The 27,410-nt window shown below is 48.3% G+C and overlaps 2 protein-coding genes across 7 annotated transcripts in view; one reads left to right on the top strand and one right to left on the bottom strand.

The window, feature by feature from the left end:
- The window catches only part of MAP4K5 (mitogen-activated protein kinase kinase kinase kinase 5), a 71,168-nt gene extending 55,155 nt beyond the window's left edge, over nt 1-16,013 (bottom strand). For 4 of the 5 annotated variants that reach the window (XM_075503969.1, XM_075503973.1, XM_075503972.1 and 1 more), the window contains exons 1-2: nt 15,793-16,013; nt 15,188-15,400 (exon numbers count right to left, since the gene is read on the bottom strand). In XM_075503969.1, coding sequence (XP_075360084.1) covers nt 15,188-15,295 — 108 coding nt within the window. In that variant the 5' untranslated portion in view covers nt 15,296-15,400; nt 15,793-16,013. Of the gene's footprint in view, nt 1-15,187; nt 15,456-15,792 lie in introns of all 5 variants that reach the window. The other variant, XM_075503970.1, reaches the window with a different exon arrangement.
- A 9,204-nt stretch (nt 16,014-25,217) lies between these two features.
- ATL1 (atlastin GTPase 1) overlaps nt 25,218-27,410 on the top strand; it is a 33,908-nt gene continuing 31,715 nt past the window's right edge. The window contains exon 1 of one of the 2 annotated variants that reach the window (XM_075503967.1): nt 25,218-25,422. In XM_075503967.1, coding sequence (XP_075360082.1) covers nt 25,389-25,422 — 34 coding nt within the window. In that variant the 5' untranslated portion in view covers nt 25,218-25,388. The remainder of the gene's footprint in view (nt 25,423-27,410) is intronic. The other variant, XM_075503968.1, reaches the window with a different exon arrangement.

Here is a 27,410-nt window from a genome sequence, read left to right as displayed (position 1 = left end):
TTGAATTCACCTACCTAGGTCTCTGAATTCACATCTACCACTACCTAGAGCTCTCAGCCAACTAAGGTGAGCAAAAGAAATGTGTCTCACCTGGGCTGCTCTAAATCCATGAAAACAGACCCCTTTCTTACATGCAGGAAGCACAGTAAGTATTTTAGTTGTGATTAAAAAAGAGCATCCAAAACATTACAGGCATCAGGGGCATAAAAAAGAGCAGGATACCCAAACAAACCAAGACTACTGCATATATGTACCAGAAGGCAGGAGGACAGAGACCTTGAAAAAGAAGATGGGGTCCTGAAGATGCCACCACAACCAGCCCATCTGCGGAGTAAAACTTCAGCAAGCAACTGCCACAGCTTGGCACAACCACCAGACCTTTCAGCAGCCCTTCAGCCGTGAGCTTTTCTACACGAGGATTTGGGTTTCACTACTTGGTGTAGTATCCCTCTCCCATACAATACAGATGCTGCCATGAGCATGCCACATTCTTGTATGCAACCCCATTTCATCTTTTTTATCCTACGCTCAAACTGGTCACACGTAGAGATGAGACATTTCTACAAAGGAAGAACTTATTTCTCAAGATGAAACTCGTGATTCCTCCCTGCTGTTCCCAGCACACAAGGAGAAGCCCTCAAGAGCAACTCCAGGATCCTGAGGTCCCGCACCCCAACAGAGAGACCTTCCATGAAGGACAGCAAGTCCTGAGGGGACCTCAGTAACCCTAACACAACAGTAACTTTGAGGGGGTTCATCATTTGCTTGGGGTTTTTTGTGAACACACAAACAAACATCCATAAAAATCAGTACCCAAGATGCAATATTAAGAAATCTGACAGGAACTGCCAGACTGGATTAGGTTTCTGATCTGCTGGTTGACCCTTTATCCCTCAAATAAGCAGCAACTGATGTGTTAGAGAAGCATTTGATCTTGGTGGATGGCAACCTGCTGCTCTGTAACAGAATTTGAATTACATCCCAATGCAGAAGCTCAAATAAGCGTTCCTAGTGTTTATCATAATTAACTATACAATTTTGCTTACTCTTTATGACTTACATAAATAAGTCTGTTGGTTTTTAAAAATGCTCTGCAAATAGAGCTGAAAAACTATCAGGCAGCTAAAGCAAAGAACAGCAATGCTGGACATACTCTTAGTGAACAGAAAGGAGAGGCTTGTACTTCTGAAACACCATCTCTTTACCAGCTGAGTTTAACACCCAGACTGTAGAGCTGGGTATTCATTAAAAGTCAATACATAACTGGAAAGCTTCTCAGAAAGCCCAGCTTAAAAGCAGTAAGAGTTAATCCCCACTATGTGAGCCTAGAATTGCTATCCTTCACAAGGATACCGCAACCTTTTGCACTCCCGTACAACATTAGGAAGGCACTTTTGTAAAAGAGATCAAACTCTCTGAAAGCGCTGAGAAAACAAATCCTTGAAAATTTGCAGGTAAAGGTTAACCCAAGCAGAGAGGCCAGTTCTGACGGCTCACCGCTGAAAACGATCTCCTGAAACGCTCACCCGAGCAGCACCCTGCAAAGAGAGCAAAAGGGTTTTTTTCCTGCATTCCCCTGTATCTTACCTTCAGATGGATGCATGTACCAAACCCACACAGGTGCAATTACTGCAGAGTTTTGTGGGTTTTTTTCTTTTTTTTTTTTTTATAGAAAACAAAACAAGAAAAACCTCCCCAAAACTCCCCACAGCCCCATCCTGAGAAAACCTAAACAGAATAATGGACTGAATAAAGGCCCCCCTGCTCAGTGCTGAGAGCATCTGTGTAACAGATGCTGAACACATTTTTCTCCTTCATGCGGGAAGGTCTATGGATGGATTAAAAACGTAGAAGAAGGAACAAAAGAGGATAGCTTAAAAAAAAAAAGTGGGACTCTGTCACATATAAGTGCAAATCTTACTGAATGGGCTGAGATTTGTGCCAGACAGGAACAACTGCCTCTCCCGCCCTGAGTCCTCACAACGCTCCGCTCACCACCCAAGGTGTGCCAGGGCAGCTCACATGTGAAGCAGATGTCCAGCTAGTCTTTGCTGCTGGAAAAAGACACCTAACAGCAATTTCTAATTTTCAGGGCTCTTGCTCTTTCAGGATGCAGAAACACCCGGAGGCAATTGTTCACTCCGCAACCTTCCAGCTGGATTTCCCAGATGGAGAGCAGTACCAGGCTCCTTTATAGCGAAGGGCACAGAGGCTTTCAGAAACCATTTCCCTAACAGAGACTTTACAGATGCAATACACTAAGAGAGAACCGTCTCTTACAACCATCACTGTTACTGCTTTTCGGGATAAAGGAAAAATAAAGATTCACACGCTAACTTTACTTTTTATATGTATTTCTGAATTTCTTGTGTCAGCTACTTTGTACTGCAGCAGCACTACTCAGAGAGCCGTCGCTCTGGATATCAGAGCTGAATACTGTACAAAGACAAATATTGATTTTGTGGGTGCTCTCTAGATGGACATTGCCACTCCTCACCCTTCAGACGAGGAACACGCATCAGTACAAAGCAGGAGGCAAACTTCACAGCTGTCACTCCCTATTTCCACATTCACAGCACTTGCAGTTTCCCTTACTGAAGGGGCAGAACCCAGAATGCACAAAAGTGCCAGGGTTTAAATAAATTCTACATTAAAACGTACCAGGGTTTAAATAAATTCTACATTAAAACCTGAAACCCAGTGCAGTAAGATCTGCAACTGGCACTCCTAAGCACAGCTATAATGCAAATAAGGCTTAAATGTATTTACTTTTACTGGTGAAATTTAGATAGTATATCTCTTGCTGAGAAAACTGGGAGGAGGGGAACCTACCTTTCACTCACAGACTTCAGATGCTTTCTTACTCAAGGCCAATTAACTCAAGCAATAAGTGATTAAAAGCTCATTAATGATGTTAGGCCAACCCCTTTTATTCCAGCACAGAAAACCTGACGAAGGATTTGTATAAGCAAAGTGGCTTTACCGTTCTGCTACAGATCTCGGTGGCCACTAAAACATTTAATTCTCATTCCTAACAGTAACTACTGAAGGACAAAGACCTACGGCAATAAGGATAACAATAATAACAAAGCAAAGATCAATGCACATCTTCGCAGCATTTATTTAGGGAAAAAAAACAACAAAAGAAGTCAGCAATATGCTTCCAAGTAGAGGTTGGTTATTCTCCTATGAAATTTTCTTGGCAGGTCATCATTTGCAAAATATTTGGCATGATCCTTCCAAAAATTGAAAAGTTCAAGCTATAAACAGACCCTGACCACAAAAGTACTATTTAGCAACTAATGCAGCACAAAAGATACAAACAAATACCACATGAGAAAAAAAAAAAAGAGCCCAATTTTGACTGAGTTGGAGCAGACTGCTGGCAAGAACCAAAACAAAAAAAGTACATTTTCAAGTTACAACTACGTGCATTAGATTGTTTAAAAGGCTACTAGAAATAGCTCACTCTCTTGAGGAATAATAGACTTTTTTTAACGTAAGATGACACAAATCAAAGAATGCCCATGAAGCTGCTAGTATACTTAAAACTGAGCAGATATCTAACAGCTTTACTGGCCAGGGTATAAAATAGGGGAAAGAAAGAAAAAAGAAAAAAAGATACCTTCAAACATACTATTAAACTACAAACTGAGATGGATTTTAAAAAGGTTTATTCACCAGAAGATGGGAAGAATAAATGTAAAACAATTTTATTTTATTCCTATGTTGAATGTAGAGACCACGACACAGGAAAAACCCCACAGTATTATGGACTACCAATTCAAGTAATGTTAAAAAATTATACATTTCATCAGCTGCAGGGGAATTTATTTATTCGTTAGAGATGAAAGAACTAAGAGATGCGTCAACCAAAATATTTGAAGCAAAGCATCTATGTCTCTCCTTTCCACCGAAAAGAAAAATCAGTGAGTTGATCAGGCACAGCCCTCGGTGTCCCAACATCCACCAAGTCAAGGCAGCACCATTAACCCCACCCCACGCATAAGGAACTCATGGTAGGCGCCAACATTTTTTTATTTCAGGGAAGCTATGACGAACTTGTGATTCTTTGTACATAACAAGGATAGAACCACTAAGCAGTAGGTCATAGTCATGCAGGAAAACCATGGCTGGGGTCCAAAGCACTGGACTGTGCTTTCCCATCACAACAAGGAGTCTGGCTTTCTAGGCAGGGCGGAAAAAGAAGTTTCTGAAGAAAAAGGCAATGGCTTGCCTTTTTTTTTTTTTTTTTTTTTTTTTTAAAAACTAAGCCACTTGTGCTGCATAAAAGAATTTTAAGACCATCATTTTACTTTTTTGACACCAAAGGAATTTTTTTACTGCTTTGCTCTGTAACCGTGAGCTAAAACACAGCAAGATGTGTCTCTTCAGACAGGCAGAACTGAGGAACCGCTGTTGGCATTCTAAAGCGGAGAAGAAACTGCAATTCACAGATTGCAACTCTTATACCATCACTATCTGCATGCAACTTCCTAAAACACCAGAAGTACTTTTGGACATACTTCCAGATTAGTCAGAACAAAATATCCAAGTGTATGCATTTTGCTGGGCGTTTTGTTTGTTTTATTGAAGCTATTTTGCCTAGAACTGCAGTACTTCATGCTGCAACTGAGCCGTGCGTGCAAGCTCGTTTTTAACTACAGAGTGTTCGGGCAAACCCCTCCAGCTTTTCACGGCACACGCAGGCTCTTCTGCAGTACCAAGCCTTCCAAACACAGGGTACATATCGACTCCTTTTCCTTACTGTAATTTATTTGAGAGAATCTAGAGAGGTGCAGGTGAAAAATGTAGATTTAAGTAGAAAAATCTAACTTCAACAAAGCTGTTCAGTAACTGCCTCCTTAAATTTCAGTTCCTCAGAGATGAACTAACAGTTACAAAACTAAAAGGACAAACCATAAAGTTGTCTTCATGAAGAAGATAGGTCTGGGCGTTTTGTTCTTTGGTGGTGGTGGTGTTAAATAAAACAGCGACCAGAATAGAAAGAAAGAATAAAAAAGCAGCTGTGTAAATCGAAGAAGTTAAAAGAAAATTAGTTTAAAATAGGAGCAGTGAGATTCTTCTTCTGCCCTAAGATTAAGCTTTGGTTTGCACCTGTACTATATCAATTGTCACCTTCTTGGGGTGGAAGATGGGCAAGACATAACAATTTCCTCTCAATTTATAACAATTTCCTCTCACTGTCATTTGTGTACATGTGTGTACATACTACAGTGTGCTTGCTGCTTTCTGACTACTGGGACGGTACCACTGTTCTGTCGTTTCTACTAGAATGAAACCCAACATTTATTTACAATCTTGATTTTATATCTTATAATGATGAAATAGTGGTCAGTCATATTTCTAATTCAGTAGGCAATTCAAAATCACAGCCTGGAATTCTGTTGAAATAAACAGAAATTACATTTTAGTAAGTTTTTTAATGAGGAAAATTAGAACTTTTAAATGTGCTAGATACGTGAGAAAGGTTAAGTGTAAAGTATGCTTTGCACTTACGCTGATTAAGAGAGGAAATATGCCGCCATTTCATCACAGATGATATCTTTCACGATTTTACAGCTATCTTACCCTCTCACATCTTATTTTTAGCCAGAATGGAGGAGAGAAAAGAAAGTTTTTTGATTTTTCTTTTTTTATTTTCTCAGTTTTGTCTGATCCACTCATTTAAATGATGTAACTTGAAAAGAAGAAACAAGTTTTTTCTACAGGTTAATCTACAGATGTCAAACACCAGTTTCACTTCAGTAGCCTGGTTTCAAGGACTTGGCCAGTGACTTCCTCGCTTCACTGGTTAAACTTTCTTTAAAATATGGACCAAAACCATGCTGCTCAAATAATATGCATGCTACAGAAATTATAACATTACAGTAAATTAGGCCTGATTATTTAACTGGAATTTTAAATAAATTAAAAATTTCTTTTCAATTTTACCATACTAGAGGACATCTTCCACCTTGCCTTGTTCCTCTCTGCCTGCCTGTCCTCCTCCTTTTGAATTCCACCCCTACAGAAGCTAACTTTGCTGCCCAAGTCAGCACAGCCAGTCCGTACTCGAGACGTCCCAGTGCGGAATTTAGACAAACCTCAACACACAGAATGAGAAAAAGGAAAAATTCATGTTCATGTACCCTAAACAGGCGGTCGGTTGTGATGGCAGATACAAAACGTTCTCAAGATCTTCCTGCCCATCCTCTTAACTCCCTCTGTCCCCGGTTTGATATTGTGAGCCAAATTTAAAAACAGACTCTCTAGACAGGAACTGTTTGGCAAAGTTTTAAAGGCACTGTGTTAATCAAAACATCAGTCATGCCTCTTCACAATTAACCAAGAAGCAGAGGATTAAAACTCAAACAGTGCTTTAAATTTAAACGCAGACATGCCTGACACAAAACGAAAGAGCATTATCAGAAACTGCTTTTCCTGTCCAATTATTGACCCAGATTCCTCCAAAATACCTGGTGAAGGCAATTCTGACTATGCAGATACACTCCGTCCAGCCTCAGAAACCCTCAGCCCTCATGAGCTGCTAACGCTACAAAAGCGATGTCCACGTAGCTGAGCCTAGTTCAGTTGCCTCTCCCCTGCAATGGAAATAGTCCTCTTAAGGCAGGGGGCTTTTAAAATGGCAACGCTTCTTTCACAAAACCAGTCTTAAATGAAAAGGGATCTCAGCTGTTTAAGAGAATCTATAATGATATTTAAATTAACAACCTCCCTCTGAGAGACAATACAACTGTGAATACCTGCAAGTGATACATCAAATATTCTCCCTTACCCCACTGTAGACCAAGTGCATCAGAAGAAAAATTTCAGCTGCTGCTGTTTTCAAACCCCTTGTAAACACAGCACAAATACCTGAAGCTGTTAGTCACGGGAGAGCAATGAACACTCATCGGGCATTGCTTCCTGTCAAATTTGAATTCTTTAAGTTTTATCAAGGCAAAGTACATCTATAAAAGATGGCATGGCCGCACCTTTGTTCTTTCTACCTACCGTGTTTACATTTCCATGCCTGTGCAATGGACTTTACCACTTCTCTTCCCTTGAGATTAATGACTAAATTTCCCAAACATCTTTGGGAGTCTAACGATTATAATTCAACTATTACCTTGCATGTCTGTACATTAAACAGCAAGTTAAGGCAAACGCAACACAATTCTATATTGCTCCAATAGTGACGATCAGCAAACAACCATACACACAGCTGGGAACAGAAGAAGAATACAGCTTCTTGGGGTGGACCATCACATTAAACGTAAGAAGAAATGAAGCCTTTGATGCTGCACAGGAAAGAGCTACACAAAGAAAGCTCAAGAACGACTTCTTACCAGTAAGCGAACAGAATCCCCCTGCAATGACCTCTTCACTCTCTGAAGATAAACAGCACCTGCCTTTCTGGAATGTCTCAAAATTCACATTTCAACAGGCTACAAATCCAGCTGTTCGCACTAACCTGACAATATGTTTCGTTCAGCTTTCTGGAAACGTCCAGCCAAATCTTCCTCATCTCTATGAAAACATGAACCTTCTATACACTATATTCATGCGGAAGACACAAAAATAGACTTGGGAGAAGAGTAATTCCAACATACCAAAATATCAAACATGGCATTAAAGATGCCATTTTGAGGGGTCAGTTCAGTAAATGCAGCAGTTCTGGCCACCAGGACCGCGGGTCAGCTCAAAGCTCTGAGGTATATCCCTGACTGCATCTTGCACGATATTTTTAATATTGTCAGGAGCAGAGAAGTCAGCAGAAACCCACATAGCAACCCACAGGATAACAGACTAGGGAGAAGTACTGGAAGAGGCTAAGGCTTTCGAACAAAAGCCTTGGCACTTCATATTCTCCCTCTGTTGCAACAAATTTCAGATTTTTTACTGCCTGCTCTTCATGTACTGACCGGTGCCTGCTCAAACCATATCTTAGCATCCCGCAGTCTCAAAAGTGAGCAACTTCGCGAGATCTGTGATGCTAAATGCACTAGTCCCATAATCCGACTACCTCTTGACACAGCAGAGAGGAACATGCTGTCCTGTTTCTGACGGAGGCAGATTTGGGTCTCAAAATGATGCCAATAGGCTAAATATTACCCAGCAGATGAAGATACTGATTTCGCGGAGCTGGTTAGGTGGGTACGGAGTTAAAAGCTGTTTCACTCTCAGTGGAGCCCCTCTGCTATTTTGATAAACAGAAGGGACTCCAATTTTTCAGACAAGCCACTCTTGAACAGATTCCCTAAACGAGACAAGGAAAAGGGGGTGGGAGGTGCACGATAAATAACGCTGTATGGTGCTGCCTGTGTAAACACACTCTCCAGTCTAGCAAACCACAGCTTGGAGAAAAACGTGGTGGTACATAACACAGAAACCCCTTCACTATAATTAGACAGATTGAGTTAACCTGTCAGAAAGATTACTCTACTTGGTGAGGCCAAATGGGAAGTTCAGATAAATGATCTTCTGCAATACCTCTTCCATAGGTACGCTCTGCAAGGAGATTTGGGCAAGGCCTGGTGGAATAAATTGTCTTTTGCTATTTTTCAACTACTGTCAGTGTCACGTTGGCCTTATTTACCTACTCCCATTAAAAGCAAGGTAGCATCTGGTTTTATAGATCACAAATGCAAAGTCTCGAACAAAATACCCTGCCCTTCTCATTGACTTTTTATGGGAATCCCAGAATGCACTCAAGACCACCAGAACTGCCATAAACCACAAATCAAAGGCTGCTGCATCCACCAAACCTTGCTGAATGCTCTTACTGCTAGGAATCCTTCAGAAATCGGGAAAGAACTATTCTAAGTTCTTGAAGAAATATAAAATCTGAAATCCTAACAAAACGGCAAAGTGTGAGAAAGTCTTGGCAATCTAAAATGCAAGGCACTGAGGTTGCCCTGAGTTGATGAACAACTTTTACGAATACGGAGACCTACCCATTTCGCATTGTTCTCAAATGGAATCACCTTGGGTTGATGCTGCCTCTTCTTTTCATTCACAGCCATAACCAAGAAGCCAGGTGCCAAACATGAATAAAGGTAGCAAGCATATTTGTTTTTCCAGCTGCAGAGCGGACGGACAGTTGCTGGTGTCAGCGAAATATGCTGGCAAACTGTGTTACGGCCTTGCTGACAGGAAGAGCTATTCTCTCTGACATGGATGATCTGCGTACTTCTACCACGCACCTCTGCTGATGGAACTGGCAATCACTTAGACACCTCATGCTATAAATCTTGGATGCATTCAAAGTTATCCAAACACGTTGGCAATGAAAATGACCATTGCATCTTCTGGAGACAAAGATGAAGTAGATACTGGTATGCAAATGTTCTGATCTTTGATCTGTTCTTCCTTCTCAGAGACTTCCTCTGCTGTTGGGGGGGTGGGTAGTGCGTGTGTTTCAAAGGGGATGCATGAACTGCACTATTCACTTCCTCTGAATGGATATCTCACGTTGAAACAGAGCTCTGGGGTGCAAGGCAGAAAAGGCATAGCTTATATAAAGCACCTCCCGTGTTTGAGACTGGTCTCCAAAAACACGTGCAACATGCTCTGGTTAACTCCTTCCTGTGCAAGTCCGCAGGACGCCTCAGCCTCCCTCGCTGATTGTACCACGAATAAATGAGGAATAACATAATCATCTACCCAGTAGAATGTCTCATGAAGGACGAGTACTAGGCAGTAATATCACAACTGAAGACTACATCAGAGACAAGGCTGGTCCCAACAGGACATTAAACTCAACAGAACAGACTCGCAGTTCCTCCTTGGCTTAAGAGACGCTGGGTACAGCCTTGGTACTAGCTGATGGCAGCACACTGAAAAGTTGCTACCACTCTTTCTTTGGCTCCTCTGAGGACCTAACCCAGGAGGACAACTCTCTTTAAAAGAGCTGGAAGAGAAATCAGGCCTTATTTTTAAGATTTCGGAGACTACCTGCTTTTGAAAGTAAAAGACAGGGAGAAACAGACATAGGGAGAAACACTCTATTCCCACCACATAACCTAGCATCAACAGAAAACATGAGCAATAGGAGGTAATACTTAAAGCCAAACAGCTTTGAATGTTCCACAACGAAGATCAAATGCTTAATAAGAAAAAAAAACTTACAAAGATTACAAATGGAAAAGCAAGGGCTTCCCCCCAACTCCTGAATATCCTAACAGAGGGTGTCTATAAGCCACTGAGCACCTCAGTGCTCAGCTATATATATCCTACTGACTGCATCCTAAAAGAAAAGCAAGCAATTTCCCAGAAGAGAAACTCCACAGCAACAAGAAGAAACTCAACAGCGCTGGTTCGATGCCATTCTAAACACCCTTCGTATGGAAAAACAAGAGTACACAGAGTTCAGGCATGGCTACAGCAAACACTGCTAACCAGAAGGCTTTGATCTGGAGAAGAAGAGTGGAATCTCCCGATGTGACAGATGTTTTATGGTAATTTATACGTGTAAGCAACATATATTCACCAGGGACAGAAGTGCTGAATCGGGGATGGCCAATCCAACTGGTCTGCAGCTGCCAAAACATATTCGTATAAAGTTGGGAGTATGTCATTAAAAACTGTCATAGCCATAACTGTACTCTGGTATTAAAACAAAGCCTTAATACTCCGTTCTTAACCTGTTGACTTGAAGTAGTAGAACGCTTTAACCGGTAAGTTCTCATGATCTGTGAAATTAGACTGACATTAAGAATTATTTTCAAAACATCAAATAAAGGATCCCAACAGCCTTTGAGTCCACCAGGAATTATACTCCGGAGCTCTGATAATAAGGCACTGACCACACAAGCAGGGCTGAAACTGGACTCAAACTGGACAGAGTCCCACTTTTATGGCAACCTTTAAAAAAAAAAATTTTTTTTTTAAACTGTATTTGAGCAAAAGAGTCTCTGTCTGCCACGATCCAATTTCATTGCTCACTACTTTCCTGCAGCAGTCATCAGTGGCAAAGCAGTACAGGTTTCTTCTAAGTTAATGGTGGAGGAGATTTAAAAAAAAACCTCCCAAGAGAATAAGAGAGACTGAGCAGGTGACTCAAGAAGGAATGAAATTTCCATTTCCATGCTATTTAATAAAAATGTATCTCTTGCTTACAGATAGTTTCTGCTACTAATTCGGTACATTTCTCTCCCCCTGTGCTTACTTTTAAAGAAAGCTACTGTAGAACTGTTCACAATCCTGCTTGGAAAAACCAAAACAAGACAGCTTTAGAACTGTTGCACAAGATCATATTTGATCATCGCCTCTCAGTGAGGACAGACATCCAGCTATTCATCCCGCAAAGGCAGCCTGCAGAGGGTGCTGGGCTGAGCAAATGCATCATCTTTCAGCTCAGCTGCCAAACAAGAGCATTCAAAAAGAGAGTCTACATAAATCATCTCTTTGTTCCCCTTCTCCAAAATCAAAGATTAGTTAAAACTCTGTTTGGGGCACTTGCATTAAAAACCACAAAAAGCCAAGCCCTGTGTAGTTGGGGGAGAAGGAGACAGGGGAGGTAGTAGTGAGTGGAAGTCTTTTGTTCCCCAGCGGAGTCAACAAGCTGACCGTGAAAGCACTCACACGTGTAGAAGACTTTAAATTCCTTTTTATGTGCAAAGGGTGGTGACCCCACATCTCTCACCACGACCCAAGGTATTCTTTCCCCCAAATCTCTCCACCAAACCTATTCTGAGTCATTAATAAATAGTCAAATAAGAAAATCCGTGCAGGAAATCCCAGTAAGAAAGAGCTAAAGTAAATTATCACCCAATACAGCGCCTGTTTTCTAAGTCCCCTCAGGACACCAACATCTACAAGTACATATAACCAGATGACTTGATGTTCTGATGCAACCAAATCCCTCAAGCTAACCAAAACAGGCCAGTCTTACACTATTCCAAGTACTTCCAGAAAATATCATGGACCACAGAACCACGTGCTTACGGAGCTGATGATGTGAACTTGTTATCAAAACTGGCCTTATACAAATTAGACTAGAAGGCCCCACTGAAAAACTGCAGGTTCACTGACAGGTCATGCTGGCACCCATGAAAACTCATCGAGACCTGGGATCTAACCACATGATGGGAGCTTACCTGGGATAGGATCTGACGGACTGCTTCCTAGTGCTGGAGATTAAATTCCATTTACAGTTTCTAGCTGCTTTTTTAATTTTCTGCCCTAAGACACTGGTCAACTGGATGTTTCTGCATTAACTACACACACACAAAGTCTATTTCAGCACGACCATGCAGATACATCAACAAACTTACATCATTTTTAAATACTGCTTTGAGACTTTCATGTATATGACCAAGGAGGGCAAACAGAAATCTTGCCAGGAAAGCCAAATTAAAACCTCACTCTTGTAGACCTTGCCTTTGCAGTGTTATGGGATGCGATGCTGAGGATACTAACCATTTGACAGAGAGTGGGGACAAAACCAATATTGTCAGCGTATTATTAACTTCCAGTGAGTACCCAATCTTCGTTATTACAGCCTCTTTCAGAAGTCAGCAATTTAAGATAGCTCAATACAATGCTTTGAGAGAGAAATTATTCCAATGGATAAGAACTGGCTTAACAGCAATATCCTCTATTAAAAAGAAATAAAAGCTTTCCCAACACAGATGAGACAACTAACGCATTAGGATTGTAATGGAAAGCGTACTTCCAAGACTGGTAGACCCAAACTTGGATCTACTTACACATGCTGTGAATAGATAAGAAAATAGTTTATTTACGGATGGTTTCTCCCCCACACTGAAATGCATTTTGGGGAAAAAAAAAATATTAAACCAACATCAACAATCCAGTACTTATGAGCAACCCTACAATCAACCATTGTGTGCCATGTGACAGACAAGAGAAAAAAACCCTACGAACACTAAGAAAACACATTTCAGTTTTAAGCTTCCATAGTGGTAATGAAAAGCAAAGTGGGTAGGAGATTTTTAGAAAGGTCTTAAATATTCTTCTGTAACCTAATAGTGAACACAAATATTTGTTTAACCTCTGCCTTCAACATCCAAAAAAGAACTAATTACTCTAAAAGCTACCAAATGCCCCAAGAAGAATTTGAGGCATGAACCACCACCACCAAAAAGCATCTGAGGAAGAAGCAGATCTCCCACAACCAGAAAGGCTGTCTCATTTAGACATCCTAAAAACAACTGTGCTGGCGACACTGGTGACTCATTAGTAGTGATGGAGCAGAGAAACCACTTGAAGAGGTGAGAGGAAAATTCCATTTTAATTTAAGAGCGCTCTCTAGCAAGCCTTGCCCGAGCTCTGCAACAGAACAACAATCAGATATTCACCAAGAAATGCATTTTATAAACACTACTGACAGCCCTCAGCAAGCACAAGATGTGCCATCTGTCCTAAAAGGACACTTATCATGGACTAAGGAAAATAAAAGTACAATGTTTATATGTTAAGTCCTTTCAAGAAAAAAGGTTTACCTTAGTTACTTTTAAAATTAATGCAACATCAATGACTTCAAAAAATAAGTTTGCTTTGCATATTTGTCGTAACAGCCAGTGCCATCTGATTCAGCATTCCCTTGATACGGTTCCTCCCTGTCACAGGGCTTTATAAAAGCAAAGAGCAAACCAATGACCTAGAAACAAATGTAGGCTCTCGAACTACTTTAAACTCTTTATACTTGTTTTAGACTCATAACAGCGTCTAAAAAGGCTGCCAAAGACTTTGATTTAAATTTGCCAGGCTGCACTATGAGAAGGTTTGGGTTTATTCCTATCTGGAATGGTTTCAGGAATCGAAGGCACATTTTTCATAACCCAAAGAATGGGGTGTGGGGGGAGGGTTGTGGTTTTTTTATTTAAAGGGGATATGTTTACATGGCACAGAGCAGAGCCATGCATTCAAATCAGCTCCGGAACCGGAAGCTGTATGACATGTCAGCACAGCTCTCCACTAATTACCAGGATAATGAGAAGCAGAATATTTTTTTTTCCACAAGGAGCAAAGAGATGACACAAAAGTACTTCTCTGCCACACAACTAGTTATTTCTCGCCATGCTGCCCTGTACTATTCAGGCATACCCAAACAAACCAGCTCAAGGTATGCTGAGTTTCAGATTTATGAAACCTGAAATGTCCTTTTAAAGGATTTAGTGCTAGATTCCCTAGCAAAGAAGTTGACTGATCTGTGCATAGCACTCTAGGAGAAAAAAAAAGAAAAAAAAAGAAAAAAGGAAGGTAAATATGCACCATGAAAACTTTTAAAAATAACTCCTGGAGGCCATAAGTAACCATTTCAAAGGGGTGGTGGGAACAAGATCCATCTATAAAACTTCAATTTGAACATTAGCCCTCCCCCAGCACGAGCAATTACCGCTGCCTTTCATGTGGCAGAGTAACACACCTTTTCTTGTACGGTTGATTGTGTCAGGTCTATTTTAAAGACACTCAACAGCATTACAAAGTAAAACATCACAGCCACTCTTCCCATGCAGCTGAAAATGCAGATTGCCAAAGACAGGCCAAAAACTTTAAGGCTTTCTTTATAAGCAACCCAACCCTTAAAGCTGCTGAGCATCCCTGACGTTTGGGGAAGGGGCTCATATCTCCCAGAGAAGCATACAGCGAAGAACGTGCCATGCCTACGCCTTCTGTTTCCCATGGCCGTGGTTCTGGCAATGTGAGCACCGATACGCACCGTTTCAAGAGCATCTGCTGGATTTGCAGGGCTAACTCTACAGCAAGCCATAACTCTGTCCCAGCTTCTGAAGAGCTTTAATCTGCTTCTGCCTTTTGCGTGCTATTATTAACCTCGGGGATAAACTTGCACCCTTTTAATCAGGTGCTTTAACTGATGCGTTCTGGAAACAGGTACAGCAACTAGCTATCCTCTACCTTCTTTAGCAGTAATGCGGAAAGTATCGCCCGCGATATTCACCCATTCAAACCTCTAAGAAATCAGTGAGGGGCTCGGTAAGGCGGACCCTTCTCCAACGCTGCAAGCAGAAGTCAACCCTTTTAAATCAAAGCGTTCGACGGGGAGGGAAACCTCACGCTTTGCCAGAGGTGCCCCGAGCCCACAGGTTTTTCAGGAGCCGCTCCGTCCCAGCCGGCCCCTTGACGCCCTCAGCCCGGCCGCGTCGTGAGGAGAAGCCCCGCAGCAGAGCCCGCCGCGGCCCCCCACGCCGCTCACCTTGTAGACATCGCCGTAGGTGCCGCTGCCCACCCGCTGGATCAGCTCGTAGTCCTGCTGCGGGTTCCGCCTCAGGATATCCCCGCTCGGCCGCGCCGCCGGCTCCATCTCCAGCCCCGCGCGGCCCCCGCCGGGGGAAGGGGAGCAGCGGCCGCCTTCCTCCTCGCCCCTCCGGCCGGGGATGCTCCTAGCGCGGCAGCCGGCCCATGGCTCCTGCGGCGGAAAGCGCCTGCTGAGGGGGGCTCCCGGGGCGGGCTCTGGGCCGCGGCTGCCGAGACAAAGGCGGGCAGCCGGCGGTTGCCGCGGCCGTTGGCGGCCCGGCGGCGGGGGCAGCGCCCTCCGCAGCCCGCGGCGGCGCCCGGGGCTCCCCGGGGCAACGGGGAAGCGCCGAACCCGGCGGGCAGCAACCGCCCCGGCCGCTGCGGGGAGAGAGGGAGCGGAGGGAAGGGAAGGGAAGGGAAGGGAAGGGAAGGGAAGGGAAGGGAAGGGAAGGGAGGTCCAGTCCCGCCGGCGCTGAGGAGGCGCCGCGGCCCGCCCGCCGCCGGCCGGGGCAGCCGCCAGCCCGCCCGCAGCCAGGCCCGCAGCAAGGCCGGGCCGGCTCCTACCTGCGCGCCCACAGCCCTTTGTCCCGCCGGAGAGGGAGCGCCGCCGCCGCCGCCTCCTCCTCCTACCGCCGCGGCCCCGCTGCCCGCCGCAGCCCCGGCCCCCACGCACGCACCGCCCGGCCGAGCCGAGCCGGGACGGGTCGGGTCGGGACGGGACGGCAGCGGGCCTCCGCGACGCCGCAGCGCCACGGCGCGGCCGACGGCACCGCCGCGGCCCGGCCCTTCCCTTCCCTTCCCTCCCCTCCCTCCTGCCCGCCTTCCTCCCCCCGCCCCGCGCCGGCCGCGGGCCCGGGCCGCCCCTCGGCCTGAGTAAAACCTGTGTCATGATGGCTGCTGCCGGGGGGCTGCGCCGCCCGCGGCCTTCCACCGCCCTCCCGGCGGCCCTCAGCCGGCGGCGGCCCGGGCCGGGCCCCAAGGCCGCGCTGCCCGGGCGCCAGGGGCCCCGCGGCTCTGCCCGCCGGGCCGGGCTGAGCGGGGAGGTGGCGCGGGTGCTCCCTGCGGCGGGGTTCGCTGTGCCCGGTGGAGGCAGAGCCGAGGTGCCGGTGGCCCTGGCGGGGCCGAAGCCCCACTGCCTGCCCTGGAGGTGCCCACCGTGACCCTCCGCTAGCAGGGGTGAGCCTGGGCCGCCACCTCACGGAACTCATAGAACCACAGAATGGTTTGGGTGGGAAGGGACCTTTACAGGTCACCAAGTCCAAGCCCCTGCCATGAGCAGGGACATCTTCAACCAGATCAGGTCGCTCAGGGCCCCGTCCAGCCGGACCTGGAATGCTTCCAGGGATGGGGCATCTCCCACCTCTCTGGGCAACCTGGGCCAGTGCCTCACCACCCTCAGCGTAAAAAATGTCTTCCTTAAATCTAGTCTGAATCTCCCCTCTTTTAGTTCAAAACCATCACCCCTTGGCCTATCCCTACAGGCCCTGCTAAAAGGTCCATCCCCATCTTTCTTATAAACCCTCTTTTGAGTCCTGGCAGGCTGCTATAAGGTCTCCCCGCAGCCTTCTCTTCTCCAGGCTGAACAACCCAACTCCCTCAGCCTGTCCTCACAGCAGAGGTGCTCCAGCCCTCGGATCATTTTTGTGGCCTCCTCTGGAGCCGCTCCAACAGCTCCATTTCTTTCCTGTGGAGAGACAAGCATGGGGGCAGGCATGGATTTTGGCCCGTGCCCCTTGGTTTGAGGCAGGAGGAAAGCCCCCAGCTTGCCTACACCACCTATATATTAGGTATATTTATATCCATATGTATACTTCTGCCAAACACCAGGTTGAGCTTTCCATCTTTGACACCAAAGCTGTTCCTTCGTGTACCTCTTGGTAGGGGTTATCACAGCTGCCATGGCAAAACCCCCCTCCGAGCTGAGCACCGGAGGCTGATCTGCTCCCAGAGAGGCTCAGAGGTGTGAGAGGAGGAGGAGGAAGAAGAGGAGGAGGATGTACCAGCTGGGGGGAACAGGGACGCGGACTGGGCAGGACTCCCTGGGTTGGTGAGTCTCATCCTTTGCAATCTGGATTGCAGCCTTGCAGCCGCATCACGTAATCCTTTCCGTGGGCTAATCAAGCACCACAGTATTTAGCTTTGTGGGCAGCTGGTGCAATGATAGTCACATGAGAATTAACTCGGCCTTGTTGGGACTTGTCTCCTTGGGCTCCTAAAGTCAAAAAAGCTGCTGTGAAACTGCGAGATGGAAAGTATTCCGTACCTGCCTTTCCCTCTTCGGAGAACAATTGTTTTCAAGCAAGGCAGCTGGAATTCTGAGCAAAGCTCACCTATGATCTCTCAAATGAGTGCTAAACAATTTAAGAAATCCAAAGGTGGGGATATGGAGTAGAGGAGTGCTGGAATTAGCAGTAGTATCCGCTGCGTGTAAAATCATTAAGGCCTAAAAGGAGGTGTGGTTTTCTAGGCGCAAAAAAATACCACATACTCAATGCAGGAACTACGTTTGCAAAAGTTAGGTAGAAAAAAATTAAATGGATGCCAGATGTACAAGTCTCTTTGGTGTTCAGGACTCTGGATTGGTTATTTAAGAAGAGATTCTGCCTCTCTGGCAGTCAGACAGCTCACGCAGGTCCAATATAGTCTATCGACAAAGTAGCTGGGTATTGATTCTCGGTTTAAAATGGAGTCTGGGTTTTAAGCTTACTCCAGCACATTTAGAAATCCCACGTGCAAGTACCTGAAACAGCGGTGCTGCTTGCATAAGCTTTTCCTTCAAAACACGGGCTCCGTAGCATAACTCATTAGGATCGGTGTGTTGCTTTAGGTTAAACTCAAAGACAACGTATGCAGACTCTCGGGAATTGCATAGTGACATTTGATTTTATTGGGGTTTTATTTATGGGCTCGTTGGAAACGGTGTGTGTCAGAAGCAGGCTCCAAATGTAAACTGTTCTGCTTCCAGAGACAGGGGAGCACGGGACTGCTAACTTACAGAGATTCGCATTTAATTTCCCCTTGTACTCTGAAAGCCTTCTACATCCTGTATGTTCTCTCCAACATAAATACGTAAGTTTTCCTGAACACCCAGCAAATAAAGAAGAAACTATTTACCCTTTAGGGAGCTGTATTTCCTCAAGCAATTTTTAACAAAACAATTACCTCTCCCCCCATAAATTAGCTTCCTGCACTCCCGATAGCAAGCTGTTTGCGTCCTTTTTGTTTTCTCTTCCTCGGCTGAGGGTTCGAACGCCGCTTTTCACTCTACTGGTTTGCTGCTCTTGACAAGCCGTCCGATGACAGCACAGGAAAGGGGCCATTTCATTTTCCAGTAGCAGATGGTGTATTAAGACTTGGCTTCCTAGAACGACTTACAGATCCAAGGGCCGGCCGACGACTGCAATTTAATGCAAAGGCTCCTGTATTGACCACTGTTTTGTTCTTGCGGGGTTAAAGTTTCACTTCCCACCTGGAGGTGTAGTTTCCCATCCCATATTGCCAGTGGTGAAGAGCGAGCTCTCAGAGCTCGCCTCGTGATCCGAGCTTTAGTCCACCTTCCTCAGCTGGGTCTCAGTCTCTGCTGGAAGCACTACTGGAAAGTGTACATAAATAATAGCAGCACCAGGACTCTATTACCATTGCCATTTCACGACTAGAAAAATGGAGGTAACTGAGTTGTGCAAAGCGTACGGCGCAAGACATGGCCTGACACTGTACGCTGCCAGGCGTGTACTCCTGAACACGCGCCGACTCCCACTCTGTGTTTTCCACCCTAGACCACGTTGCTTTTCTGGTCAAGCGTGTTAAGGAATGTGCTTTTATGCAGCATCTTTCGTCTGGATGGGTCCCAGCCTTAAAAGGAATGTTAAGTGGTTTTACATAAGGCATTACGTAGGATTAGAGAATGTGATCTGTTTGCATTGTAGTCTTAAGAGGAAGAACAGCCAAGGTTATTTTAATGAGACATCGAGATTCATCTGGTAACAGTAGATGCAAAACTGTAGAAATTTGTAACTGAACAATATAATAAAGGTGGTTTTAAAAGCAGCGGAATGTGCCGTGCGTGTGAACGCATGTTCCCTGTCAAATAAGAAACTGAGCTATGAAACAGCAGCATGACGAAAAAATACTTCAGCCCTAGTTTTTATCAGACCGCTAAAATGTCTTTAATTTTACATAGTCTGACAATCTCACACGGAAAGTGTTCAAAACTATTCTGTGGGATTGCTTCATGTTTGTGGTGTGTTTGACTAATGAAATAGATTACCTGCACGGCAACGCTGAGGCCAAAGACTCATGAATCAACTCGAGGGCCTGCAGCTTTTCCCGCTCCTTGACTCCAGCAATACACTGTATTTTACATCAAACTTCATTGCTGAGGAGGCAGAGTACGCTCTCAAGAAAGACTGCAGCATCTTCCCTATGATTCGAGATGTAGCTTTTTTTCCTAAGTTTGCGGTTTGGGTTTTGCAGGCTGGTTTTCCTCCCCGACGAAACACGCAGTGTTGCTACACCCTGTCTCCCCGCGGCCACGAGCGAGGGGCCTGCAGAGGAGCTATTTCCAGGCTCTCTGCGGGCAGCTGCCCGCCACTGAGTCCAATTCTGCCTGCGACAGGCAGGATGCTGAACCTACTAAAGCTTCGCGGCCTCACCTCGGCAGCTCTGTGCTGTTAGTGCCGAGCTCTTCTAGTGGGACCCGGAGTAAGAGGGACAGGGCAGGTTTTGCAGGGGCCGTAACGGTCTGTCGCTGCTGGAATGGCCCTTTGGGGCAGCTGGGATGGCAGCTGCTGTGAGCGCATGACGACAAGTACAAAAGACGCCTGGAAAAAAATAAAGAACTTGGGTAAGGAGGCTCCAAAGGGAACATGCTATTTGTGTCGCAAGAGCAGAAAGAGGGAGATGTCTTGGCAAGACAGATGCGAGGTACACAGCCAAGGGAGTAGCTTTGGGCAAGAGAAGGAGGAGGAGATGGCATCCAGGCCTGTTAGATGCTCCTTATGTCCAGCGTGGGAATGTACTTGCTCAAGAAAGCACCAGTCTCCCGTAGATTGAGGATCTCTCCAGGGGTTGTCGCTGAGATGCTCTGGGAAGAGGGAAAAGTCACTAAGGGAGAGCAAAGCCTTTTCAGGAGACCCGTGTCCCTTGCAGGAGCAGGAGAATTAAATAAGATATAGCTCAGACCCTCATGCCAGCTTTAAACCGAGGTCCTTCTGCAAGGATTTGTTTTTCACGGAAGGAAGAGGAGCACTAGCGGCTATACATTATTTTTGTGTCACCCTGTTTACGTAGATGTATCTCAGGAGACTTTGCAGCTGATTGTGCTGTTTGCATTCAAAGGAAGGAAACCAGCTGGATGCCCTTCCCTCCCACGTGCGCGCGCGGGAGGGCAGAGGTGAGGCAGGCAGCTCCGCCGACAGTAACTGCTCAGCATGAGGATGCAGGAAAATGTGACCGTTCAATTAAAAGCAGAATTAACAAGGGGACTTCAGAGCACTGCCTGGAACCCCGGCTGCTCCCCCTGTTTCCAGGTGCACAAACCTGGCTGGAACATATTGCGAATATCTTGCTGAATCGTGCAGGCAGGTGGATTCGGTTGTTTCTGCCAAGATGCAAGAGGAGCTGGAACCCTTTCCCTGGACGAGGTGTATCTTCGGGGGGAAATCCTAGAAACAAACTTGGCACGCACAGATTTTGGCTTGGGTTTAGTAAAGCCACGTTGCAAAAAAAAAAGAGACTGGCGAGGAAGGATGTTTTGAATACAGCATCCATCTGCCTGTCAGCACAGGAGAGAAAGAACAAATTAAAAACATTATTGGAAATAAATGGGAAGTTGGGCTTAGAAGAGATCTTACTGACCTCTAAAGAGAAATAAGAGGAAGGAAGAGAAATCTCGGAAGGTTTTAGTTAGTCCTGCAATACTGGCGTGTCTCAGTGTCTGTGACAGAAAGGAATAATGTGGGGCTGCGAGGCAGCGAGGTTCCAGATACAGCACCGAGGCACGCGCAGACGGGTCTGCAGTGTTATCTGAACCCACCGCTGAGAGTGGGATGTTTTATTCAAATCCAGCAAAACCTTGCAAGAAGCCCTGAGGATGCTGTTTGGGGTGAGGAACCTACTAGAAACCAGCCTGGTAGTCTAATTCAGGTTAGAAAAGTTGCGTTTGTTTATTGCTGGACTTCTGCCGTTTCTCATCGTTCCGCCGCTTAGCGCTGACCGGACACGGGTGGTGCAAAGGCAGCCCCCAAGGTAAAAACCAAGCCTTGTCTCTGAACGCACACTGGGGTTGGTTGGGTTGAAGTTTTGGGCTGATGGCTCTTTATCTACGTGGCTTTTTGTATTCTTAAGTAGTTCCTTCAGTTTACAGAGCATCTTCCAGAAGGAAGGACCTTCGCACAGACTGATTAATCAAGTTGTTTAATTAACCGCTGAAATTGTCTCCTCTATGAGTGAAATACGATGGCTCTGTTACAGCCATAGTGTGCAATCATGTTTACAGAAGCAATAAATCCTTTGGCTGCAAACCCCACGTAAATGTAGGCGGTCATAACGCTATTCGGGGGGAGACATAGGAACAGCAGGGATAGAAGGATTTCCTAAGCAACAAAGATCTGCTTCACTTAAAAATATTTCAGTAAGAAAAAAACAGAAAGATGTTAGGAAGGCTTCAGCTTTCAAAAAGAGTGGGGAAAAAGCTGATTCTGTTTTATCACTTTTTGATATTTGCTAGGAATTGTGGCCTCTTAACCCAAGAATAAGGGTACAGAAACTGAAACAGCGATGACAAATCACCGCCACAGGGTGTAACTGCTTGGGAGAAGTCCCCTTGCAATGCTCTTCAAACACAGTTGAGACGTGTATTCTTTTTACTTTCCCATGCAATTAAGCAGAAGCAGCGAAAGAGTGAAGACTGAGAAGGCAGAAGTGATAATAATAACTGCGGGGAAGAAGCAAACATATTCAAGAAGCTTGTCTAACCACCGTACGAACAGATCTGTCGCTCGGGGTTAAGACAGCGCCTTGTCTGTGTCACGGCAAAAAAAACTCGTGCGATGGCACGGTTTCCCTCAACAGCAAGCCCCGGCGAGTACTTGGTGGCACCTGAGGAAGAGTAGAGATTCTGTAGCGTCCCTTTCCCACCTCTTACGTAAGTATTGCACAACGCGGCTGGTTTCTGTTTGCAAAGGGCTGGGGATATGAAAAGCAACTGTAAATGCTGCCTGGGTAAGTGGGCCAGTCAAATCAAGGTGAATTATGAAACTGCCCCTGCAAGCTGTGCGAGCGGTACACATGATGGATTTAAATCCAGGTTCTCTCCTAATTCTGGGGCCTTTTCAGCACTGTATCTCCTGGCACCCCAGCTTGGGGACCCCCGGCTGCCGTCTCTCTCTGCAGGGTACTTTCTCTTTTTGCCTTTCCCCCATTTAGCATCATTTTTCCTCAAGAATCCTTCCATTGCGTGCCTGTTCAGCGCGTCTACTGTGAAATTAGCTCTTTGTGATCTGGCAACTCGGGCAGCAAGAACATAAAGATAATTCCTAGGAAGGGCTGTTTGCAACTGGAAAAATAAAGGAAGGATGAATTGGTGGAGCAAAGGGATGGATAGTGGGAGAAAATGAACAAATGCTGAGTCACCCCCGGAAACGAAATCATCTGCAAAACCCCTTGACTTGGGATCATAGGAAATAATGCAGGAAAAAGCCTTGGAGTTCACGCAGACAACCCCCCCGGCACAGCACAGGATCAAACCTCTCTGCTCCTCTTTCATTTTGATACCACATGCCATAATGGAAAGGGAAAAAATGCCAGTAAATGGGGCAGCACAAGCTTGACGTAAGCAGCAGTTCTCAAAGAGAACGAGGAAAGCAGGACCTGAGCCCATCTCAGTTTAATTAGACTTTCAAATTAACAGATCTCCTTTTCCATCCTCCTTTTTTTTTTCCTTTCCATGTCCCAGCTGATTTTCTTTCAACCTATCTGAACCCCTCTGACAGTCTCCAGCGTAAGAAATCCCCCCTCACAACGCCCGTCGCTGGCCTGCCGCTTTGAAGAAGCAACAGGCACATGCGACTTCAGGGATTATTTCTAAAAATCGTAAGGGAGCTTCTGCCAAGGCCATGAGCGGCTGAGTTCCTCGTGGTCACGGTGCCCAGCAGCCGTGGGCAGGAGGATTCAGCTGCCTGCCATGTGAGCCGGCACTTTGGCGAGCTGAAATTACATGTTCCGCTCTGATGCTGCAAACAGAGGGAGGAAGTCAACGGGAGGCAGTTGCTGAGTGTTGGAGAAGGCACTTAGAAATTAACTATCAGCAGATCAACGGGAATGCAACAGCCCATGGCTTTGGCAGGGATGGGCCGCCTGGAACAGGAGATCGGTTCATTTTTGAATGTTTTCCTGCTTTCAGAAATGAAGAGCGGATCCTCCCGGTTCCTGTGCAGCCGACAAAGCTGGATGGCCATTGGCTTTCCCTGACCACTGCAGGCCAGCGTGCAGAAATGAGCAGCACTCCCCCAAAAATCTCCTCTTGCAGATACAGTCTGGGGCTCAGTTCCCTCCTCGCCCTTCCAGATTTTGGCCCGTACAATCCTCTGGTGACTGCCACATTTCCAGTTTAGAGATCATGCCTCGAGCACTGGGCTGAGCTTCTTCCACAGAGCAGCACAGGGCTACAGCTTCAGACGAGTTGACTGGCAGCTTGTTGGCATAAAAAATACGGACAAGCGTTAGCTTGGCACGCTGAGGACGAGCACACTCGCCGGCGTGGCAGTCTGCGGTGTGCGGGTGGGAGTGGGTGAGCTCTCTGTGGCCAGCGTTGCAAAGGGCTTCAACGCTTTTCCTGGGTTTGCAGAGTAAACACAGGCCTGGGAGGCTGCAGCTGGCAAGAGAGCACGGGAAGGCAAAGAAAAAGAAGTCAGAACGTGCTCCCCGCGTCCCCTCAGGTGGGATGTTTTGGCTGAGGGCACAAGGGGCACCTCGGGGCAGCCGGGGCACGGGGCCTGCACCGCTGCTCCCCGGCCGAAGTTTGGTGCCTGGGCGTTCCCATGCGCTCGGGCTGAGTCATGGTCTCACGTGGCAGAGCGCTGAATCAATCCCAAATATGAGGGGGCAAGCGCTGGCTGTTAGAGGGAAATCTGGAGGGAAGGTGCATGTTATCAATGGTGCTGCAGCTAAATCTTCCGCAGGGGTGCCCAAGCCCAGGTCCTCGAGCTGCACCTTACCTGCTGCATCTGCACATGTACAGCGCCTATCTCCTGCTGCCCGTGGATGCTGCGGGCACAGGCAGAATCGGGGGAGCAGGAGCTGGCTGACCCCCACCCCAGGGCAGGATCCCTCTGGTGATTTCTCAGCCCGCGCATGCCTGTGCGCTCGCTGCGTGCTCTGGGAAGGGTGCGTAGCGTGTCTGAGCCATGCTGCGTGTGGCTTTGCTTTGGGGTGTGTGTCCCGCCTGGGTGCTCTGTGCACGTGGGTGACCCCGGCCGGGTGGATGTTTGTGCGTGTTCCACTCGGGAAGGTGTGCGTGTGCATGGGCCCCAGCCCATCCCATGCTGGGCAGGCTGAGTGGGGAGCTGTGTGCCCACTGCCCCCACGCGGGTGGGTGCCCATGGGGGTGCCCAGTGCCCCAGATGAGCCTTGTGCCCCGGGTGGGGATGCCCCCAGGGTGTGGGTGCCCATGAGCGTGCTTAGTGCTCCCCAGGTCCGGATGCCCCCCATGTGGGTACCTCCGTGAGCCCAGGGCCCTGGCAGGAGTGGCCTGGGTGCGGGTGCATCCTGGGTCCCCCACGCATGCCCCCCTCCCCCCCGCCGTGGGTGGGTGCCGTGGGGGTACCGGGTGCCCCGTGTGGGGGGCACCCCTGGGTGTGGCTACCCCGGGCGGTGGATGCCCCTGGATCTGCCCCTGCCTGACCCGCGGGTGTCCACGCCTGATGCCCCACGCAGAGGTGCCCCCGGGGGTGGCCGCCCGTGGGCGGGTGCGGCGTGGGCGGGTGCCCCGGGCCGCCGTGCCGTGCCGTGCCGTGCCACGCCGTAGCGGCGGGCGGGGATGCTGCTGCCGGCTCCCCCGCCCGCCCCGCGCCACCGCGGCAGCCGCGCCAGACGCAGCGCGGCTCGGAGCGCGCACGGAGCCTCCCGCAGCCGCCGCGGCCCGGGCAGCCCCGCGCCCCGCCATGGCCCGGAACCGCCGGGAGAGGAGCAGCTGGGGTAGGCGGCGGGGGGCGGCGGGGCGGCTCCCGCGGCGGGGCGGGGGAGGGGGAGGACGAGCCCGGGCGGGGCGGGCGCGCCCCGCGGCCGCGAACAATGCCGGGCCTGCGGCGGCCCGCGGCCCGCTCCACGCCGGGGCGGCCGGGGCGGGGGGCGCGCCCGGCCCCGCCTGGGCCTGGGCCACCGGGGCGGGGCGGCGGTGTTGCCGGCGGGCGCGGGGCCTGCGGCGGGAGGCCGCGGGGGGCTCGGCCGCCCCGGGAGGGGCCTGAGGGGGCGGAGGGCCGCCCGCTCCCTCCGTGGGGCCACACCGGCATCTTTAACCCCCCCTCCCCCCGCCATCCCTTCTGGGGTTTGGAGCCGGTGGCGGGGGCGTCCGGCTGCCCCTCCCTTCCTGCCTGCGGTTGCTGCCTGCTAGCAGCGCGGCCGGGGAGGGGGGCTTTGGGCTGGAGGTGCCCGTTGCTCCGGGGGCCTCGCTGGGGTGCCGGGCGGGCGAGGCGGCCCTGGCCTGGCACCGCCCTCGGCCTGGCGTGCGCGGGGCCCTGCGCCCCACACGGGGCCCCGCCGCCGCCCCCGGCAGCCGCCTCCGTGGGGAGCCTTCCGGCCGCCCCGGCTCTCCTCCGGCCTGCGCTGGCGTCCCTCGCCCCATCGGTGCTGTCGCCACAGCACCTGCCCTCAGTCCCAGGGCGGACGGGGCTTGCCACCTCAGCCGGGGAGCAGGAGTCCCGCTCACCCCACCTTCTCCTGCAGACGGAGCCGCCGGCCTTCCCCGGCAGGTCGCTCCTACAAAGGGCTTTTCACGTTTCTGGAGGCTGTAGGGCTCTGTCGGTGTGTCAGACCCTCCAAAGAGGGGCCATTTTAAATCCATCCCTTGACAAACCCCGCCCGAGCCCAGGGGAGCTGGCAGCGGCATCGCCGGGGAGCGGAGCGGGGTGGCGGGAGGAGGAGGAGGAGGTTCTGCGGCGTCTTCCTGCGAGGCTTCCCCGCTCCTCCGGAGCCGCCCGCCGGCCTGGATCCACGGGATCCACCGGCAGCTGCTTCCCCACGGGAGCCAAAGCTGGTCCCACAGGTGGCTGCAGCGGGCAAGCCAAGGGGCTCCTGCCGCCTTTTACCCTGTATACAGCCAGGGCTGCGGCCGAGCCTTCTGCGTCCAGTGCTCAGCGATGTATCGCTTTACCGGCTTCCACTGACGCGCTGCCCGTTTTGTAGAAAATCAGGTTTTATACAGCCATTTGCTGTTATTTGAGGCTGCCGAGGAGCATAATTTGTCATTTTCCCTGAGTTGTGTTCCACGTGAACTCACTCGTCCGTGCTCGCGGTATCCTATCTCGTCAGGCAGAGCAGGCGAGCTGAGCTGTGATGTTTAGATACACAAATTGCATTCTGATTTGTGTAGATGAGTGTAGTATTTCCCATGATAATGATCGGGGACACGTTTACGGAAGTGTTCGGATAATGGAGTGTGTGATTTGAGCAAACGGAGCGGGTGGTGGTCTTTTTGCAAGAGAGCGAGGAGAAAATGAGCAGCGCTCGTTTGATCAGTGCCGTTTTTAACTGTGACTCTTGACGAAGGTCGTTAGACCCTTGGGTAAACTGGAGGGAAAACTTCCCAGCGAATATGCTGACATTCTCAGCTTTGTCTCACAGAGCTGTCAGTCCCGTCTCTGTGCGTGTTGAGTATTGCACACACGTACACGCGCTTGTGCTTTCCTGTCAGATCTTGATAGCATGAGAAGAAAATGCAAATGAAACCCAAACGGCTATAAATGGAGAAAACATCATCTTGGAAAGTATAGCCTTGGTCCAGCAAGCCAACTAGGCACATCCCTCAGTCTAAACATGCTGCTAAGCCGTACTCGAGTGAAATGTGATGTGTCACTGATTTGCTGAACTCTTCCTTAGCGTCTCTGTAAGTTTTGCAAGAATCTGGAACCGTCCGTGGATCCAAGTGGATCTCTGTGGGATCAGCCACCTTCTGCTGCAAGCCATCC

Source organism: Mycteria americana, chromosome 5 (assembly GCF_035582795.1).
Source record: "Mycteria americana isolate JAX WOST 10 ecotype Jacksonville Zoo and Gardens chromosome 5, USCA_MyAme_1.0, whole genome shotgun sequence".
Taxonomy (NCBI): Eukaryota; Metazoa; Chordata; class Aves; order Ciconiiformes; family Ciconiidae; genus Mycteria; species Mycteria americana.
The sequence above is the reverse complement of the archived record's forward strand: the minus strand, read 5'-3'. Positions and strand labels throughout refer to the sequence as shown.